General features: G+C 40.4%; 1 protein-coding gene across 5 annotated transcripts in view; it reads left to right on the top strand.

Moving 5' to 3' along the window:
• Positions 1-19,405, top strand: part of SGCG (sarcoglycan gamma) — an 84,382-nt gene extending 64,977 nt beyond the window's left edge. For 4 of the 5 annotated variants that reach the window (XM_057399633.1, XM_057399632.1, XM_057399635.1 and 1 more), the window contains 2 exons: positions 16,949-17,093; positions 18,650-19,405. In XM_057399633.1, coding sequence (XP_057255616.1) covers positions 16,949-17,093; positions 18,650-18,823 — 319 coding nt within the window. In that variant the 3' untranslated portion in view covers positions 18,824-19,405. The remainder of the gene's footprint in view (positions 1-16,948; positions 17,094-18,649) is intronic. The other variant, XM_057399636.1, reaches the window with a different exon arrangement.
• The last annotated feature ends 2,402 nt before the right edge of the window (positions 19,406-21,807 follow it).

The raw sequence follows: 21,807 nt of genomic DNA, 5'->3' as shown, positions 1-21,807 counted from the left end.
TCATCCTGCCTTCTGTAATTCTGAATCTGAAGTCTGTCCTGCTCTCACAGAGGTTTCACTCCTGAGGTAGGAGGGACATTTCACAACAATCTGTTTCCACATGGATGTGTTGGCAGTCAGAGCTGCTCTCCTGAATTCCTACAACACGTTTCTTGTTTCAAAACACTGCTGGCCTTTGAAACCTGTTAGTGATAGACAGGTACATCAGGAGGAGAGGAAATCCATGCACTGACGTTAGTGGCCTTTTCGCAAGGTAAGGTCTCCCTGAGAATACATGCAGGTTTCTGCTTGCTGTCAGAACGGGCTTTCAGTTTAAGACAGTCAGGTAGCAGCTGATGCTCTTTCTAAAGCCTCAGGTTTTCAGAGATGTCACTTAACACATTAAGATCAATAGGAGTCATTTCTGCTGCTTGTATGGGACAGTCTTGTGTGGGACAGTCATATATCTGCAGTGCAGAGACCAAAGTTTTAATGATTTTCTACACCAACACTGTTAAACTGGGTATTTGACAATGTCAGTCTGCTCAGTGAGGTTGCCAAGGGAACTTGTCATCAGTGATTACAGCATACTCCACCAGAGAGCAAGCTACCATGAAGACACCTTACAGATGACCCCTCTAGCAATATTTGTAAGTCTATAATTGTGCTGTCACTGGTCTAAGACTTAACATTGAGCTGGGTAGAGTATCCCTTACATTATCTTTCACCTCATACCTCTCTGCACCTATATCAGACAGGAAACAGGAGTCACCTACCATGAGGATGTGCATGTGGTAAACACCAGAAGAAGAAAGGGAAGCATTTCCTGATAACAGTAATTCTTCCAAGATATATTGTACATATGCACTGTTGCCACTCTTCACTCTTTCCCCTCTGCCTGTGTGTGCAGTTGTGATACTTCAGTTTTGAGGAATCTGATGAGAGTGTGGCACATTCAGACACTGTACTAATGAATCACAAGAGGGGAAGGGTGTAACCCAATTGTCAGCCAAGCCCTCTTCACTTGAGTGTTTCTTTTAATGCAGAACAAGTGGAAACTGTGAGCAGCATGTACTGATCAATGCCAGTTACTTGATTTTTTTCTATGCTTCTGCATATTAAAGAAAAAATTGGTTGAGATACATAAAAAAGTCATGGCAAATTTAAACAAGGAAGATAATTTTATGAAAATACACATAATTAAAATACTAACCTGATTTTTTACAACAGTGATGCAAATAGTGTTATGAGAGTAAAATTTTATAATACAAGAAGTAATTATTTAGTACCATTAAAGTCATTTGAAAAAGATAGCCATGCTTGGAACATCTGTGATATGCCAGATTCAATCACATTCAGTGGGGCCTTGGCCATTTTTAATTACCTGGAGAGTCAGCACATCATAAAATCCTAAAATTGAGGTCATCACAGAGACCTCTTTTGAATTAGCTCTGCTTACCACTCTTTATCACAACTGTCAGTCTTGAGAGAAGCTTCTATTTTAATCATACAACAGTTCTGATCTTTAGTCTTCCTTCCTTCAGGAGCTCTGCATTGAGTGACAGTGGACAAACAGGCAAAAATACCTCAATATTTAAGATGGATGGAGAACTAGTAAATATATAACTACACCATAATAATCATATCATCTGTGGTTTTTTAAATAGGTTATAGATGCTTTAAATTAACTTTTATAGTCTTCTGAAAATGCTGTTAAAACTGGGCACTGGTTTATTCTCTTTCTAAGAGAACGTATAAGTGCATCTGTCTTAGTACTTTGAATATTTCTTTCATATTGCTTACATGAACTAAGTTCTGTTAACCAAAACCTTGAGAACTGGAAACATCTGTTTTTCAAGTCTGGCTTTGTAATTGTGCTTGTGCACAGAGATCACCCATAAACCGTTAGCCGTGTTGGTGCCTGCTGCGCATATGCTGAACAATTCCTTTGAATCCAGAATCTCTTAACTGAGTTTTACTGTCATCTGTTCCCACTCAGATTTAGAACATAAATACAGAACAAATTTGGAACACAGATTTTCTCAAGAAATATAAAGAAATTATGAGAATTTTTTAAATTAAAGGAATATATGCTGAAGAACATACTAGCTGACATCTTCAAGAGCATTTAATCCCAGCATTTAAGACTGCCACCCAAAAGGAATGGAGTGCCTCAGGGATCTGCCCTTTGTCCTTTATCATTTTTAACATAAAACAAAATAAGCTAAAAAAAAAAAAGTCTTCTTTAAAAATCAGCCACTCTTTCTGTACATATGGAGTAGGGTTTAAAGATAAAAATCCCCTCATCTGTATCTGCCTAACACTTTGGCTGATCCTAAATGATTTATTCACTGTTTGTGCATGTGATTTAGCTGATAATTCAGCACAAACTTGTGGTTACCATTTTGCTCTTACATATTCAGGCTGAACTCATACATCAGAGTCCAGACCTAGAGGGTCATCTCAGATGCTCATCCAGATTTAGAATTCCCCTCTCTTCAAGCAGAAGCACTCATTCATTCATTCATTCATTCATTCATTCATTCATTCATTCATTCATTCACTGAAGTGTGAAGGGATCCTCCTACAAGCCACCCACACAGATTCATTTTCAGAGACTGATGCATGTGGAGCATGGCCCCAGGGGTTTACAGCTGCTCAGGCAGATAGTTCGCATGGAATTGATTCAACTCATCTCAACATCTAGTGTAGCTATGTACCTCAAATCTCATCACCTCTTGGTGGAAGGCAACAAGCCCCATTAGGGCGTATTACATTTTTATCCTGACAAAGACACTGAAACTACGTAAGACTAATTATGCCCTAGCAATGCCTATTTCTCTTTGTTCATTTTGAAGGGTGCACAGGGGATCACCTATATTCCTCGCTATAGGCAACTACATTTTTTTAAGGGAATCATGCACTTATGCCATGTTTCGTTTCTCTGAAGAAATAAAAACTCATCATAAGAAATAAGTCCATGCACTGTGCTGGGAAATCAAATCCCGGAGTAAAGCTCTTCCACTTATAACCCTATATTCCATAAATTCATCAAAAATGTTAATCATAGTTTATATAACCTTGTAACTAGGATTAGCAAATGCCGCCAGTTCCGGGCTCTTATTTGATATCAGGCACAAGGTAACGAGTCCTTGCAAGCTAATAATTAGCTTGGAGGCCCTGGCCATGCTAGAACTTTGTCTTTTCACAAAAGTCATAGCACCATCATATTTACCTAAAAGAAGTGTCTTTTCTTTCTAAGTTGTAAATAAACGTAACTGTCTTATACTCACTAAAGACTTTGAGAATTTCAAAATACAGTCTTAATGTTTTCATTGCTATCAATTTCTGGACCTCTGCTTTCTTCAAAACCTTCTGTATATCTTTTTTACATCAAATTCAGGGGTTTTTTTTATACTAATCTCATTAACTGTGCATCTGCATACCATGCTTGTATTTACATTTATATTTATCTTCTACAGTTGTTCCATTGACTCCAGCAATTCTTGTTCTGAGGGTTTTCCTGATTTTCTGTACTGTTCTGGACCGTTGATCTCCAATGTCTTTCTGTAATTTACTTCGTTCTTAAAGCTTGCAAATCTGCAACTTTGTATGCGGAAAACAGCACAATCTCTCATTTCTTCAAATCTTGAGTCATCAAATTGCCCACAGCCTGAAGCACAAGAGAGGATGCAAATCTTATATTGATTGTCATCATCATTAGAGGAACACAATCTAGTTTGTTTTCTTGGGTTATTTACCTCTGATATTGCAGTACTTAAAATTTAGGAACCCTGATTCTTTAGTAGAGCAAGTAACAGACTTGACTCCACATCCAAGCTGTTAAGAATTGTAAGATTTTAATAAGTTCATGGATAAAATAAATATAGGATTAAACATGGATAAATTTGATCTGTAGACAAATGAATTTATCCATAGACTCTGATTATTATTTTATTTCTATCCAATGATTGGCTAGCCTAAAACTCACAGTCTAAGAATCCATTACTGCAGTGACTCAAGATTCTGTAAGGCCATCTTTCAGCTTTAGAAAATGCATTCCCAATAGGGGAGCTGCTCTTAGTTGAGCCTAGTGAGTATTTGTGATCTGTCTTCTTGGTTTTTCCATTCCACCACCAAGTGGCTTTTCATTAAATATTGACTCCATTGATAGCAATGGGATTTTATAATTTCACTGTAGTTCCACTTCGTTCAGCCAAGCACCATAAGCCCAGATCTGTCATATATGACAGCTGCTTCCTGAGAGTTGGCAGAAAGGGAAATAGGAAAGTGGTTCAGTGGTCCTTTTTTGTCCCCTCCAGAATCGAGAACTCAGCCCTGAAGTGATCAAGTAATGAGGTGCTCCTATGCCTTAGGAACACAGACATCTCGGAGGAGAATCTGATAAACTTTGTGTGCTGCAGAAAATGTAGCTATAAAGGCAACAGCAACTTTTTAATAGAGATTTTCTTGATCATACAGAATTCATTACAGATTTGAGAGTTTATTTTATAAGCTCAGTAACCCTACATTATTAGCATTTTAAACTGTGTTGATACTTGATTTAATCTAATTTTCCATAATGAATTATTTTTTAAAAGAAAGAATACTTCAACAGTATTATACATGCCATACAAAGTCCTGTACTGCTATTAGTAGCCCTCTTGTAACAGCTGCTAGTGCTTTATACATCAGGACTGACAGTATTTTTATGTATGTAAATGTCAAGAACATCATTGTCCCAAGGAAGAAGGCTACCAGAAAAAGCAGAACCTACTACATCCTTGTGTAATTAGTAGAATAGCTCTACCATTACTGAAGTATTTGGTATGTTTCATGCATTACAGTGTGTGTTTGTCTATTTTTTATGGATCAGGGATGTTACAAACTACCAGCAAAGCCCAGCACATTTTGAGGCTTTCAGATGTGGTTGGAGACAAAATGATAGACCTTCCAAAATGACATTTTCATTAATGCATTTAAGCAATAAGCAGAAGAGAGTCAAGAAAAAAGTGACTTTTAAAACCAAATTATAACAAATTGCTCCATGATTTTATAGTCTCTAAATTGCAAGACAGTGCCATTGAAGACTTTTTTAAAAAGCCTCAGAATTACTAGAAAAATAAGGTGCTTTATGTGCAGCTGTTTCATTCAGCCAAGTAATTTTTCTTTCACGCAGTTCGTATGTACACTTGCCTCTAAACAGACATTCTCACAGTATGTTGCTCTGAATTCAATTGTACCCTGTTTATTTTCTCCTGATATTATCAGACAACTTTTCTGTATTTTCACAAGGTGGTGGTGACCATCTTCTTTATTACTAGCACAAAATCTTTATCATGGAGAGGTGTTAGCCTTGGCATACTTAAGTTGAAAGTACAGTTCTTGTATCTTGTGCTGCTATGCGTTTTCCTGTAAATCTGTCTGCAGCAAAGTAGCCAGATGCACATCAAAGAAACTGCAAAAAAAATGTTCCCTTTTCATTTTAAATAATTATATACTTTTGATGCATTAGAAACATACTAGTTTTCATATTACATTTTACTGTGACGTAAACAATAGACTAACTTGGGATTCAGTAGAAGGGACCTGTAGATAAAACAGTATCTACACAGTAGATACTACAGTATCTGTAGATAAAACAGAGTATGCATCCTTACGCAAACAAATCCCAAGAGCAATAGCCCTTGGAAAATGGTTTCTTTGAACTAAGCTACACTAATTGGGGTGATATAGTATAACCATTGACCAACTAATAGGCTTGACAGGGGAAAACGGATGCTGGTTTTCAGTCAATTTTTTTCATTATAGTTCATTTAGTTTAACTCAGTAAAGCTCAGACTTTATCGAAGAGAATGGAAGGAATATGGGAGCCAGGATCATCCTAGGAAGTGATTATTGAACCTTTAAGGGAAGAAATTCAGTATGTGTGATGCAAAATGGTGCATTTTTGAAAGAAAATCAGTTAACAGCAAAAATTTACAGTAGTTATGTCAAATCAGAATTTTGTGCCAAGGCTTAACTAACTGCTGTGTTTCTATTACTGTGCAAAAACTGATCAGGGGAGATTTAATGAGTCATTAGTGTTTCGTATTTTTTGACATTCTGTAAGAGCTATCAGAGTTTATTGTTGAATAATAATAATTCCATGTCCTTAAGATATACGTGGTTGTTGGAACAGGGTGTGAAACTCATCTTTCCTGTTTGTAAGAAGATGTAATTTAGGAGCCATTCCAAAGAAAATGATTTTACAAAACAAACCAGAAATAAGGCATATATTGAGACTGAGACCTCAATCCTGTTGTTTTGTCCTTCTTTGCCTTTGGACATGCTGGCAAGCAACTAAAAGCCACAAGGCAGAACACCAAGATCCACAGCTTTGGGTAATCATGTTCTTCTTGCCACATCCTGATCACCGTCCCCACTTCCCTGACCTCAAAACAGCAAGCTGCTGGGAGATAAGTGACTATGAGTGGAAATTGAGAGCTGGCATTAGTGTACCTGCTGCTCACTATCTACGTCTACAACTCGAGCTTAGTTTTGCTCAGCTCATGTCAACAGGAATCCAGCTTCCTCATAAAGAGAGAAAATGGTTTGAAATTCTGCTACTGCTGAACCCAGGACAACTGGACCATAAATAACTGCTGAGAACCTTTTTTCTGTGTAACTAATGCATGCTTTGTCTATGGTTTGCTTTCTTACAATGTCTAGCCTCATTGCCAGAGAATTAAACTTTCAGACTAATCAAAAAGCCAATATACTCCTATCGCCTTGTGAAGGTTAACATGCATTCAAAAAGCAGGGCTGAAAGCAGACACCTACAGAGAACCAAGGCCAGTTAAGCCCACAGAATCCTTTTAGGTTGCTCTTTGTAAAGATTTTTCTTTTCTCTCTTTTGCCTTGCGGGTTTTGGTTTTTTTTTTTAACTTCATTTCCTACCTTTTCTATTCTTCCTCTGCTCCACAACTTCCAATCACTGCCTAATTCAATTTCTGTTCCCCTTTCACCTGTTCAAAGTCAGACTTGAACTCAAGGGCAGGTGTTCGTGTCAAGACTCCTTTCTGCACATCAGACATTATGAGGGTTTCTTCCTTAACAATGTGAAAAGATGTTTCAGTTATCTGCCAACAGCATCTGATGCTCTTATGCCCCATTTTCACAGCCTGTACCCTAAGCAACCTAAGTGCTTCTGTATCCTTATAGACTGTAATAAGACCTGTAGTCATTGCTCTTCTAACTCGTCTTGTTTCTCTCGGGAAACCTGCACGTTTATAAGTTTGTCAGACCTGATGAGATGCAGCCCAGAGTCTTGAAGGAATTGGCTGATGTAGTTGCCAAGCCACTCCATGATAATTGAAAAGTCATAGCAGTCAGGTGAAGTCTCTTTTGACTGGAAAAAGAGAAACATTGCACTTATTATTGAAAAAGGTAGAGAAGAGGACTCTGGGAACTACCGACCTGTCAGCCTCTGCGCCTGGGGAGATCACAGAATAGGTTGTCCTGTTCCTGTGTTAAGGCACATGCAGGACAGGGAAGTGATTCAAGACGGCCAGTATGGCTTCACCAGTGGCAAGTCCTGTCTGACCAATGGGTTGCATTTTCTATCTATTTGCCCTCTTTTTACTTTGTATTCTGCAATCTTTTGTCTTTCCCATACACCTGTCAACGCCTAGGAACAAGTGTGAAGCAGCATCTTCAGTCCTACAGAAACTAACTGCCAGAAAGAAAGGGGTGTGGGGTCTTTCACCATCTTCTGCCCCCTCATATGGCTGACTTCTTAAACCTTTATACATATATATGTATTTATTTGGCACTTTTGCATGGATCCATTTATTTTAATTATACTAAAGCACTATGGGAAGAAGACTGAGTATATTAGAGAAGTGGAAGTGATGGATTAGTATATTTTGTGAACTCTCATAAAAATCAATACTGGAAAGATTTCTGAAAGACTTTTAATGAAAAGGCTTTATGAACTAGCTAGCATTTAGGTTATGCCTGGACCCACCTAGTGTTCCTTGAGTGGTTAAAAGAGCTTCACAAAAGAAAAAATACCCACCATGTAGGTGACACCAGACCAATATCTTATTACTGAACTAAACTAACATACTCCTGTGAAATAATCTGATACAATGAAAAATAAATCAAGTCCTGTATATTTGATATTTCATTTTCTTTTATGTGCAGGGGCCCTTCTTTTTTAATTAAGGCTGAGTGAGGGCTAAAATTCATAGGTATTTCTCCTTTACTGATACAAGAACATATTTAACTCTAATAATTAAGACACTATACGCTGTTGATGCGGGAGTCACGGACAACGCAGAGACGATCAGTGTGATCATGCAATTGCCAAATTTATTACAAAGCCTTAACTCCTTATATACTATTTCTTACTGCACTTTCAGTGATTTGGCATATTATGGTTGGATACATGTCTTGAAGACCCTTAGTGACTAACATATAATTGGTTAAGCACAGGTGTGAGAACTTGACCTCAAAAGCTTGCCAACAGTCCACAGTTCTCATTAACTCAGTGAATTCCAGCTTCTTCTTATCTTGCTTGCTTAAGCTTCCTTGGGCCTCTCATGGCCTTGCTGTATCTTTCAGGATCATTCAGAGTTCATGTACCAAATACCCATTCTCCTGTGAGATCACTGCCTCCACATCTCCCCTTTTTTGTTTTATATACGTTTTGGATGACTCTACTTGAGCAGGGGATTTGGCCTAGATCATATCTCCAACATATGCCAATTACAGGCTGCTGGGCCTGCCCCTTTTTTCTGCTGTATGGCTCTCTGATAACAGGGGAGGCCATCCTTCACATCAAGGTCTGGCATGGCATGTGCCCCACCGCTCCACGCCTGCTGGGTTGCAGCCAACAGCGGAGCTAAAGGTTCTTCTTGGCGGCAAACACAGAAGCCAACCCAGTCTTGCCCTTGATTGTGGTAGCAGGCATTTTGTCAGCCTCAGTCAATGCAGAGTTTCACCTGCTTCATCCAGTAACAAGTCGCTACTACAGCAAGGCACTCACAAATTTACATTTGCAGAGTAACTATTACAGGGTGCAGCAGCATGTTGAAGATGCTGATGGCAGCGAGGGACTAGCCAAAGAAATTTCTTACCAGTGGAATTCTGCCACCCTCTTAATTTGTTCCATTACCTGCTTTATAACGCTACCATTGTATTAAAATCTTTCTAGCTTTTGCCTTAGCATTTTCTAGCAGGTAGAAATGTATGCAAATTTCCATACTCTAACATCTCTTTTACAAGTGACAAATCTATACAATACAAGGTGTAGTTCCTCATTAGCAACTGGCTAGTAAATACAGGTGGTTTTATACACAAAATCACAGCCTCTAATAATAGCTACTTTACGAGCACACATATTCAAGCTGTTACTTTTCAGTTGCCCCCAAGTGATGTTTTGCAATCATTCATTTTTGTCTTCCTCTATCTCATTCTGCTTGGGGTATTCACGGTCAGCTCCTGTAGCTGAGGCATCAGGTTTTTCCATTCGTCTGTCCAGCTCATGGCAAGGCTTGACAAACTTTGCAGGCAGTCGCCATGGACCTGTAGGCAGGAGGACACAAACATAGCCTCTCCCCCAGGTTATCAGTTCTTGAGAAGCAGACAGGTTAAACTGCACGTTGTTAACAGTTGAGGAGTTTGCTGCATCATTGCCTTTTTTTTTTTTTTCTTCCACCCTGATGCTGCTTAGGTGACGGCCCATAAAGCTTGTGGTTGCACTACTCTTCTTGCTTTTTCAGTTAGCAGTTCTTGTTTCAACCGATCAGTTCCTCCAAGTCTTGGATTCACCCCCAGGTTACCTTAAACATACTAAGCAAGGCTCCTACCATGCACCCACTGTGTTGCGGGGGCTCTTTAGGCTTTTGTCTGTGGTGTCTCTACAGACTGCCTCAATACCTGAATAGATTGAGAGGTTTGGTTTTGTTTTGGTTTTGGTTTGTTTTTTTTCTTCTTCACTCCTCAGCTCTGACGTCCATCCTGGAACATGGGTACCGAACTCTTATCTCTTATCAATAACACTTTTTTTTTTGTTTTTTTTGTTTGTTTGTTTGTTTTTTTTAACATAAAAAAGGTTGCTCCCTTCCCTTTAAGAAGGACTGAAAACATCCATAAAACGGATGTCCTGAGCTCAAATTTCAATTCATTCAATCACTCACAAGGGGGGGTGTCCTGGCTCTCCTTGGGCGGTGCTGACTCTTTCCAGGGTTTCACCCACCGAGCTGGCACCCACCGCAGACCGGAATGTAATTACTCACATATCACCTTGACCACTTAGTTTTACTTCCTCAGGACCTTTCCAAATGCCAGTTTCCAAATCCTTGTACTGGATCAGAATACCCGGAGTTTTAGTCATATAACCTGAACCTAATCCCATGTATTATAGCAGGGGAGTCATTAAAGTCTCCTGTCAATCGCAAAAAAAATCATAACATATACAGCTTGAGTATAAGAGGATTTTAACCCATATGTGGTCACCGCTTGTTGGGCCTCCTTAACTATTTTGAGATCAAAAGCTTCCCATTCTTTACCCTCCTACTGTGTAGTAAACACAGGATATGCAGAGAGGCCCATTGCAGAAAATTCACCCGTAATAATCGCATCTTTGATTAACCTGCACCAACAGTGCGCAGGATTTGTGCCCCCCGATACCTCTCCCACCCCCTCCCCCTGTTTGCCTTCTTTAAGGAAGGGGTTTTACGGAGGATAAGGTGGAGGCACCAATGGAAACGTCTCAATCCAAGTCTCGAGGGCTTCAAGCTTTTTCATCAACTGTTGCAGCTGAGCATCTCCAAGGCCAGTGAGTAGTTGCTGATGAGCTGAGCAGACCAACACAGGAGACGAGTCAGAGTCTGGAAGCAGAGGATATAAATCTGGCTCGGATTCAGGGGACTCGGAGTCTGATCCTGGGTCGAGCTCAGGGTCTCCGTTGGTCGCAGCTATGTCTTTCTTGTCAGGTGTCTCTTTCAGTACGTGGCTGTCTGCAGACCTGGCTCCTGCTTTCATTGGCTCAGGGTGCTGTTTTTTTTGGTGCCGTTCCAGGTACCACAGGAGGTGCAAAAGTCATAGCCGCAGCACTATGATGGGGGTTAGGGGAGACAGCCCCTTCTGGAGCTGTGGTGGCAAATACAGAAGCTACCACCGCCCTTTCCAATTTCATCTCTTTCAAAGTCTCGAACACCAGTCTCCAAAACATAGAGTGTTTCTGTGCACCTTTGGTCCCTTTACTAACCTCGCGATCATGGGACCACTTTAACAGCCTCTGTAAGGCGGCACTATCAGATTGCAGTCCTCTCTTAGAGAGAATGTGTTGGAGGAGCTTCACCACCGCCTGTTCCTCTTTGGATAGCAAGTGCCCCATCTCCTCCCCGGCTGCTCACCTGATCAGGGCGAGTTTCCCAAAGTTTTGCAGACGTCTGACTTTCCAGCGCCAGGGCAGAGCTGAATTTCGGCCGGCTCTCTGCCCCCTCCTTTTCATTGGACCTTCAAACTCGTCTTTGTCGAGTTACTGATCGGAGGGTCCCTGTTTGGGCAACACTTGTTGACGTGGGAGTCACGGACAACGCAGAGACGATCAGTGTGATCATGCAATTGCCAAATTTATTACAAAGCCTTACCTCCTTATATACTATTTCTTACTGCACTTACAGTGATTTGGCATATTATGATTGGATACATGTCTTGAAGACCCTTAGTGACTAACATATAATTGGTTAAGCACAGGTGTGAGAACTTGACCTCGAAAGCTTGCCAACAGTCCACAGGTCTCATTAACTCAGTGAATTCCAGCTTCTTCTTATCTTGCTTGCTTAAGCTTCCTTGGGCCTCTCATGGCCTTGCTGTATCTTTCAGGATTATTCAGAGTTCATGTACCAAATGTCCATTCTCCCGTGAGAACACTGTCTCCACAATACACTGATAAATTCTTTACCATACCTTTAATACTTTAGTGACAGTTCACATTTCATACAGTCTTCTCTGTATGGTAAAATTGATTATGCTATTTTAACCATAAAGCAAGGAAAAAAAGTTTGCTGTATATATGTATGGGCACACCAGTTATTGGGTGCACCACAGTTCTAGACGCAGTGTCCACCTGCCAGTCCAGTTCACTTACGGTAAGGCTGGTCTTCCTTTGGTAGGTGCTGGGAGGAATGCATACACGTGGGAAATTTTCATCTCAAGTCTGACAAAGTAATTCTGTCCTCATTGAATTCAGGAGAGATGCTGACTCATAAGATGGAAGGGACAAAATGTGGCCAGAAGGAACAAGATCAAGCTGGTTCCTCTGTCCTGCTCTAGTAGTCAAGTAACCCCACAATGTGGTAGGAAACTTGGGCTCCAGAAAACTGTAGTACTTTTTCTGCAGCATTAAAACACAGCTTTCTAATGCATTGTGGTACTTACAAGATCAGCAAGGTATCCTTCCATCTTCTGCCAGAACAGGATGAAAGAAGAGATCAATGTTCCTGCAGCATGCACAGGCACTATTGGCTGCTGCGTTACCACAACCGCAGCAGGCTGTCACTCCCCTCACAATCTCCCTAAAGACCCAGCTGAGCAACTTCTGGTGATCTGCTGTCTCCACAAGTTAGCACCATGATTATAGGAAAATGTGGGAATCTCCAGGCCTTTAAGTTGTTGGGATGGTTTCAGATGCAGAGCCTGGATGCTGTCCAGATTCCCTCAAAAGACTTTCACACAGTCCTTCATAAATTATTCTGCATACCTCAGCACCAGATTTCCTCAGTAGCCAGCCAAGACAGTATAGGCAACTTCTGGAACTCTCTTACAAACAAATAAGAAGACAGTGATAAAAATATTACTCTCCTTGCAACCGGTTGCTTTAGTTGCAATGGACTACTGGAGGACCAATATCAGGCAGATGACAGAGGTATGAAATATCATCAGGGACTTGATATTCCCCCACCCTTCCCTGCCTTTCATTAAATGACACTGTGCAGTTCTCCTGTGCTTTCCCAACAAAGCTCCAGGTGGCTGCAGGAATTGAGGTGAAGGAGAGCAAGGCAAAATACCTATTCTGCAAGTGGGTCTAGGTATAGTTTGCATTGCTTCACGTTCCGTGGATATGTCTACATGAGTGTCTTAATTCAAATTAAGAACATGCTTTTGGGAGAAACCTCCCAACTGCCTGAGCTCCCCACATCTTGGTTCTCACTGGGGAACTGTTTGGGACACATAAGCAGGATGACATTTGGATGAAATTAATCTGAAAGCTGTGCTCTCCTGGGGAACACTTAATGTGCTCCAACCTTTCTGGGCATGCAGTCTTCAGGGTCAGGCATCAGCTAGTACACTCTTCTGGACAGACATAACAGGGGTGTCAGGTCTTTGGCATCAAATGTTGTGCCATCCCAATCAATTCCTCTTGCACCACACCACTTGCTAATTGACCCCTGGCAGCTGCCACAGTACCTAGAAGCTATTCATAAGTACAGAATCCATCTTCCCAAATGAGATACAGGCTGTGACAGATGTCTCATTTAGGACAGCACATTACATAGATTAATTCCTCTAGATGATAAAGATCATTTTGTTAAATATAATTTATATGCCTGTAATTAAAAAAAAAAGTGGTAGCAATATATTCCTTCATCATTCTACTGCCCAAATTCAAACAAACACTATATAATGACCAAAACCTCTAAGACAATCAATTTCTGTCCTCTCAGTCTCCAAGCACCCTTCAGCATTTGCAAGCAAAACAAATTCTTTTGCCAAGATTTTTGAGGGTTGCACATCAATATTTTGCTCAGCCCAGCGTACTCCCCTTCTCCTTTTATTACTTAGGGAATAGATTTGGAAACATTCTTATCAGCCATTTTGTGCACACAGTCATGTATTTTCTGATTGATTGACCAAATCATTCCTCCCATCATCTGTTTAAAGTAGATCCACTGATCACTGATTTTAAGAAAAGCCCATTTTGCTTTATAAATGTCTATTTAAAACACCACCAGTGTTAATCATTGCAGTGCTATATATTCATATCTTTCCAAGACACTCTGAGCTCATATAAGTATCTCCTTCATGCGGTTCTTCTGCTAGGGTAGTTCTGTGGTCTCTAGACCTTTAAGCATACAGGAGAAGTACAAACCTGCCCACCAGTGACAGACTGGAAGTGCCTCAGGGGCAGGACCACTCAAGAATTTTAGGCCACTTTAAGGTCAGGATCTAAGGGGCTGAGGAAGTCACGCGTCTTCAGGATCCATTGGGAACTGAGAAGGGACATTCAAAGTCAAGGTTCAACTCGATCACCTCATTTCTGCGCTAGATGCCTGTTTCCCTTTTAGTACATCTGTGCTTGAGACGCTGAAGCTTTGAATGCATTATGAAGAAACACATTGTTAGTGTTACTGTATGTTGCCTTTGCTAAAATCTCACACATTGTACTTCCAGAAAGCGTTAAAATCACTGCTTAAATTTCACTGTAATTTCCATCTCCAGGAAGCTCCAATGCCTTACTCAATTAAGTAAATCCACCCTTAGTTAATCTAGAAATAGGACATGTATAAACAGCAGAAATATAGGATTGTGATTAATACAGCAAACCTAATTCTGACATGTAATTTAAATTGTATGTAGGTCATATCATAAATCTGTAAGTGCTTCTGAAGTCTGTAGGCTTCTTGCCAGCATTAATTTTGGTAGAAAGTAAGAAATATTTCTCCAGTATTTGATAGCTTTTCAAACTCCAGGTCTGATATGTTCTTCAAAAATCTGTCCCAGTCTGCCTTCCTGTAATATTTACTAGAGCTTAAAAATAAAAATTTGTACCTACATACTGATTACTTACATAGGTGAAATACTTTGGGGAAAAAAAAAAGCGCTATTTCACTGTTTATAGCTCTTTTGCTAAAACAAACTATGACAACAGTCAACGACCTTGACACAAACTTATAAAATATATTAAATTTTAAATATTGACAATACAGACTTTGATTTTTCGTTATACAATGATTACAAATGTGCGTCAAAAAATACTTCCATGAAGCAGACCTCCTGTGTAAATCACTCAAGGAAAAACTGATTTTCAATTTCATAAAAGTGTAAATATGGAGAAAAAAGTCATAGAAAAGTTCTTAAATCACAAACACTGCTTAATAAATATTACTAACACTATATCAGATGTCTGATGCAGAGCAGACTCATACTTGTGCCCTTGTACTCAGCATGAACATTACTGAACTTTGTGCCATCTCCAAGTCATGGGATAAGGCATCAAACTATTTTATGGATACAGTATGGCTGTATATGGAGCCATGATGCAGTCATCCATTGCTAAGAATTTAAGTTATCAATCCAAAGTTTAAACTAATTGAAAGTGACTAACCCAGGAGATGCTGGGGAGAGGCAAATCATAGAATCATTGAAGGGTTTGGGTTAGAAGGAACCTTTGAAGATCAAAGATAGAATCTTTCTGCTGCCTCTGGTCAGCAGTGATAAGCCAGTATTGCCTGAGTTATTTTTCAGATTTGGGGATAAAACATGAAGTTTCAGAGACTGTGCTTAGATATCATGGGTTTAGGTTTTAAGATAGCAGCTGTATTTAGCTTCCTCAGAATTCTAAGATAGAACTGAAGTTTTTCACAAGCACAACTGACTTTTAAATTCTAGTTTTAATGAAATAACTGCTAAAAAGGGAAGAACTGAAGCAGTCTGAGTGAATGAAACCCCTGAGAGCTACAGCAGGATTGTGTGTAAAAGCATTTCACTCCTTTAGCATGTGATTGATTGGCAGTCAGTGTCTACACTCAGTACCTGATGCACACCTAGTAAAGGACCTGATGGGGCACAGTCCTCCACTTCTCCAGCCTGGCAGCTGTTGAGCACGCATGGACCCAACACAGTATCTGCTGGGAGTGCGTGCACATACATGTGCATGCACATATACATGACCACCCCTACATTTCCAGAAGACACAGTGGGTGCGCACATGCAGACCTGGAGCAGGGACAGATGTCTGAGTTCTGCATTGTGGACAAAGCCCACATCGCTGTCTGTGTGTCCAGGGAGCGTACAGAATAAAGAAGGTAACATGGATGCAAAGTAAACTGGTTAATTTTCTCTAGCCTTAATATTCACCTGTTTAGTACTGGCTGATAGTATAAAATTCAGGATGTTGTCATCAGGAACAAAACACAGTCGGTATCAACTCTAGTCTTGCAGTGTTCCCCATGTCTCCTGAGGAAGCAGTTCTAGGTGATGGTCAAAAGAAGAAATATCATCACTAGCTTGTTGCTGAGCTTGGGCTTTTTCTTTTCATCTCATGGTTTTTTAATTATTACTTGTACCCGTGCTACTTACTGTGGAAACGATACCAAAATTCTGAAGAAACAAAGCCTTATCTCTTTGGAAAACAGAAATCATCAATCCTGCACAGCTGACCTGACGAGGAGACTACTCAGCTCCTGCAGTACCTTCCTGCCATCTTGTGGCACTGTAGGGTTTCCAGCTTTCCGTATTTCATGTTTTTTATCTCAAAGGAAGTTACTTTTTTTTAGGTTTCAGATGCCATCTAGTTAAAGAACACACAAACCAAGATCTTGCTCTGACTGACAGCAGTGTCAAAACTCTCATTGATTACAAAATTTCCGAACAGCACTAATTGTATTCATTTCAATAACATTATGTCAAAAATTAAAATAAATTCAAACTGAAAAATGTAAAAATGGGTTTCAGTTTTAAAGAATAAATTACCATTATACGGAAATAATACCTTCCATTTGTATTATGAATTCATCTGTATTTTTTGTTAGGGATACTTTGGTGTTTTTAAATAGTTTCCTCCTTTTGCAAGTCTGCCTGAAGAAAAAAGAAGCTGCATCTTTCCTATGCCTTCAGGCGAGATTCCTCAAGGGCTTGTTCAAAGTTTACTTATTTTTCAAAAATAAAGGAACATATGAGAATGTGCTACTGTCAGATTTCCTGCTCCTGCTTTCAGGCTGGAATCACCAACTCGATCTTTGAGCATGGATGCACCACGAGGAATTAATATCAAAGCGCAAGCTGGGAATATTGAAGCTCTTTCCCAGATGGATATCAAACTTCACAGCAGCGATGGTGTGGTGAGTACAAACCTTTCTGTTTCTGTAACTATGGTTGATGTTGCTGTCTGACTATAACTAACAACTTCAAGTCTTTTTTCAAGTTATTTTCGTTCCTTAGATTTTAGGAGACAGGATAGTAAACTTAATGGTGCCAATAAAAAGACTTTTATTTATGGGTCAGATTAAATAATAACACCAATTGACATAATGTTGTATTAGCTTAGAGAAATGCTAATAAAGCTGCAGTAGCACTCAGCTCCCCACTAGCACAGTGGTCCCCAGGCACCCAAATAGGGTCCTTGACCCAGAGCAGACACTCAGCCCCAGAGCTGCTAAATTAAGGAGATGTCATGAAGAACTGCTCCATCAGCAACAGCACGCCTCGTGCAGCAAACTATCTAGGACATCCGTGAGGGTGTACAGTGCCAGTTCTTCCACAGAGGAACTCCAGACCAACCTGTTTGTCCATCCCTAACAAGCTGGCACAGATGCAAAGTGTCAGCACTCAAGCCAGGACAGACCTGAGTCCAGCAGCAGCAGCAGCACCTACGTGCTGCTATTCAGTGTATGGGCAGGGGTTCCATACCTTACCATAGAATAGTTTGGATTAGAAGGGACATTTAAACGTCATCTAGCTCCACCCACCCTGCCATGGGTAGGGACACCTTCCACTCAGCCAGGTTGCTCAACCTGGTCAGGGTTGAAGGTCAGATCCAGCCTGGCCTTGAACACTTTCAGGGATGGGGCATCCACAAATTGTCAGGGCAGCCTGTTCCAGTGCCTCACCACCCTCACAGGGAAGAATTTCTTCTTAATATCTAATCTAAATCTACCCCTCATCAATTTACAACTGTTAGCACACACCCTATCACTTCACTCCCTGATAAGAAGTCTCCCCATCTTTCCTGTAGGCCCCTGCTCTAAGATCTCCAAGGGGCCTTCTCTTACCCAGGCTGAAGAAAACCAAGTGTCTCAACCTGTCTTCATAGGAGAGGTGCTCCAGTCTTTGGAGCATCTTTGTGGCCTCCTCTAGACCTGTTCAAGCAGGTCTGTGTCTTTCTGATAAAGAAACACTGTTCCAGATAGGAACACAGTGCTGCAGATGGGGTCTCAGCGAGAGTGCAGTAGAGGGGGAGAATCATCTCCCTCGACCTGCTCGCCACACACCTTTAGGTGCAGCCCAGGATGTGACTGGCTTTCTACTCTGGAAGTGCACATTGCTGGGTCATATCCAACTTTTCATCCACCAGTATCCCCAGGTTCTCCCCAGGGCTTTTCTCAATCTACTCATCACCCTGCTTGTATCCATGTTTGGGATTGCCCCAGCGCAGGTGCAGGATCTTGCACTTGGCCTTGCTGAACTTCATGAAGGTCACTGCAAAGGAATAGGATAGGCACCAGCTTATCCCTCTCCTGTGTTCCAGTGTTTTCTGAGAGCCTAGGTCTCAGAGAGCTTTGTATGTAACAAGTCTGGGTAGAAGACTATTCTTCAATCACTGCTTAGACAGTCACGTTGTTGTGTGTCATATGTATTATCTCTAACAAGTCCGTTTGTCCTGCTTTCTCCCATTTAGCTTTTGCTGGATGCTGAAACTGTGCGACTGCCCAAATTGCCTGAGGGTACAAGGGGTGGATCCAGTATTTCTCAGGGGCTCTACGAAATCTGTGTTTGTCCAGATGGAAAGCTCTATTTGTCAGTGGCCGGTGTGGGCTCCACTTGCCATGAATACAGCCGTGTCTGCCAGTGAGGTGCCAGAAAAAAAACCTTGCTAGTTTGATTTTTATATTACTGCTGAAGAGCATTACCGAAACCAGAATTTTAAGAGTTTTAAAAACAAAGTACTTCAGTTAGGAAACAAATCTGTATCTACAATTCTGGACTACAGGGTGAAAAGGGAAGAAGAGCACAAATGACATTTCAGCTTCAAAAGAATGACTTGAATCAAATTACATGTTCTATCAGTAACACTTTTAAAACAGCCTTACAGAGAACATAAAATAAAGGAATATGTTTCCTTGCTGAATTATTACTCAGTCAGACGATTATGTCACTGTTAATATTTTTGAGCTCTGTGTTTTTTTTCTCTCACTACATGTAACACTGCATTAGTGGGTGAAATTAAATTGAGGGAATAATGCTAAGACAAAGCATTAGTTGGGGAATTCGAAAAGTGCCAGCAAATGGTCTATGCAATTTTGTTCTTGCAATAACACAAGATTTGAAAAATGTGGTATTTGTATAAGTTCTGTGTAAAAGGTTAATTTGCAAATAGCTTTCTGTTTTAATTTGTCAGCATATACGCTGATTTGCTTATTACTGAGATTCAAATGAGATATAAAAATAACCAATACAAAAAGCTTCAGGAGTTATTTGTGCCACCTACGTCTCAAATCTGTTCACTACACAACAGAGAAATATGTCAGTATATTTTATAATAGCAGTAGTTTGTTTTATTGCCTGTACTGTCATACTCATTTAAACCCCATCCTAATTCAACAAGGCAATGTGCTTTGCCAGCTGGACTAGTGAGAAGTAAAAAACCCTATATGGCTCCAGATTGTCTGACGCTAGGAACTGTTTGGGCGGTGGGGAACAAAATCCTTTTCTGCAGCCCACAGGATCCAATTAAGAGGACTATTTAATTTCCATCTGCAGCTGTTGACTGATACTTCTGATCCTGTCAGAGCGTGACTCTATCGCAAATGGAGAGAGTAAAACTAATCTGTATTATTTTTTACATTTGGATACAAAATAAATGCTCACCAGAGCTGACAAACCATTTATTGACCTTGTAGCGAAACACAACTGCAGACCTATTCCCATGTACAGTGTTGCACTAAACACAAATAAATTGTTTGCACACCTCTGGATAGCAAGATTTGCACTGAATAGTCTGTTCTTTAAAACTCAAGTGATTTTAACTCCTTTGATGCTGTTTTGTATATATTTGATGATATTATTACCCATGTAGGAGCCACTATCACATAGTGCCTTGGTGTCTATTTAGAGAAAGATTTTAACCTGTAACTGTTTTTAAACCACGGAATGTCCATCCTTTACAGAAAGGAATCATCATCCTTAAAGCAGGAGAATCAGAACGAAAGAATTACTAAAGCTGTGCTGTTTTTTAAACTTTCTACTTCAGCTCTGGTGGACAAGCGAAGAAACCCAACACTCCGTTATGATCCAAGATACCAACAAAAGACTGAGCTGAGAAAGAGCCCCCAGTTAACAGTATCCACTGCTATTGTGGTAAAATTCTAGGTAGTTCCTGCCTCAAGGGCTGCCTTTGTAATTTATCCAGTGAGTCTAATATACAATACTAAAATTGCCCTTCATTAGCAGGATGGAGCCCTCAGTAATTAGTGAAGACTAGAAACGCTTCAATAGGAGAAGTAGGAGACTTGCTTAAGCTAAGATTTTGGGTCCCCCCAGGCAAAGGAGGCAAGTGAGTTGAGGTCTCCCATGTTATTTGGAGAGTACTGATTGCTAACGTGTTCCCTAAGGGAAAAGGAGGGAGACACACATCTTCCGTTTCTGAAATCCCCTTTTCCTGTGCTTAGGTATCTACCTTCAGAAGTGAATCTAGGGGTGTTGGCCCTAAAGGGAAGAATATGTATCTCTACTCTACAACTGTATCTTTCAACTACATCTGTCTATATCTCTCAACTATATCTTTCTACAACTAAGCCCTCGGCTGAGGTAGACTTTAACAGAAACTGTCTCCAGCATTCCTTTTAAGTCAGTTTAGGTGTTTCCAGCTCCATGTGCAGGCTTTGCAAAACAAACTATCAACAGGCTTAGCTTATTCACCGAGTAGAAGGTATGAGTATTAAAATAAAGGACAGCAAATTCCATTGTGTGTGCCAGATGCTGATAAACTGCTGCTACAAGTAACTTGGAGGGCTGTAATGTCTCCAGTCCTTTATATTCTCACCGTAGCAGCAAAACTGGACTTGAGTCCTTAGAGAATTCAGCTACTATCTAGTTGCAAAGGCATTTGAATTGTCACCATACCAATGTTTCCTGCATCAAGGAATATATGCCCACTTCCATGTGGTACCAAACTACTAATTCACCTAATCTAACCCCTAAATATTAGCCAGATACTGTAAATAAGTATATTAGTTACAGTTTGCCTCTCCTGCTGGCAATGAAAACATAGCATTTAAAGTTAATGCATTTTAAGTCTTTGGTTTGGACACACATTTTCAAATGTGATTTGCAGTTAATACAGACCAAGGGACTGAATCCTGGCTTCCCAGGTTACTAGTGGAAACTAACCCTTAACCCTGAAACTACTGAGTACTTGGAAGTCACTTCTGTTACAACTCCTTACACTGAAGTTGCTCTGGGTTAGTTATTTTTACAAAGCCGTGGTATACAGCTGGGAAAATAGGGTGCAGTTCCCTGGCTAGTAACGCTATTAAGCATTTTGGCACCTCAGTTATACATTGCAGTAGATACTGCCTTTCTCATGGAAGTAAAACTTTGGACTTGCCTCAGATCACAGGAAGATCCGGAGTCATACAAGGATCAGCTCTGCCATCAACCAGAACACCAACGTGCCCCTCTTCAGTGTTTAAATTCCATTCTTATTTTCATTATGCTACAAAACTGGCATTGAAAATATAGTTGCATTATCTGAGTTTTTTAAAGAACGAATGGCAACTTTGCGTCACTGAAGAATAATTTGGGGAATTTTTTTCCTTTTAGGTGTGGCTAGTGAAG

Source organism: Pezoporus wallicus, unplaced genomic scaffold, assembly GCF_028554395.1.
Source record: "Pezoporus wallicus isolate ANWC-B61680 ecotype Strahan unplaced genomic scaffold, APGP_CSIRO_Pwel_v1 scaffold_6446, whole genome shotgun sequence".
NCBI lineage: Eukaryota > Metazoa > Chordata > Aves > Psittaciformes > Psittacidae > Pezoporus > Pezoporus wallicus.
Note: the sequence above shows the minus strand (reverse complement) of the source record. Positions and strands in the feature narration are given on the sequence as shown.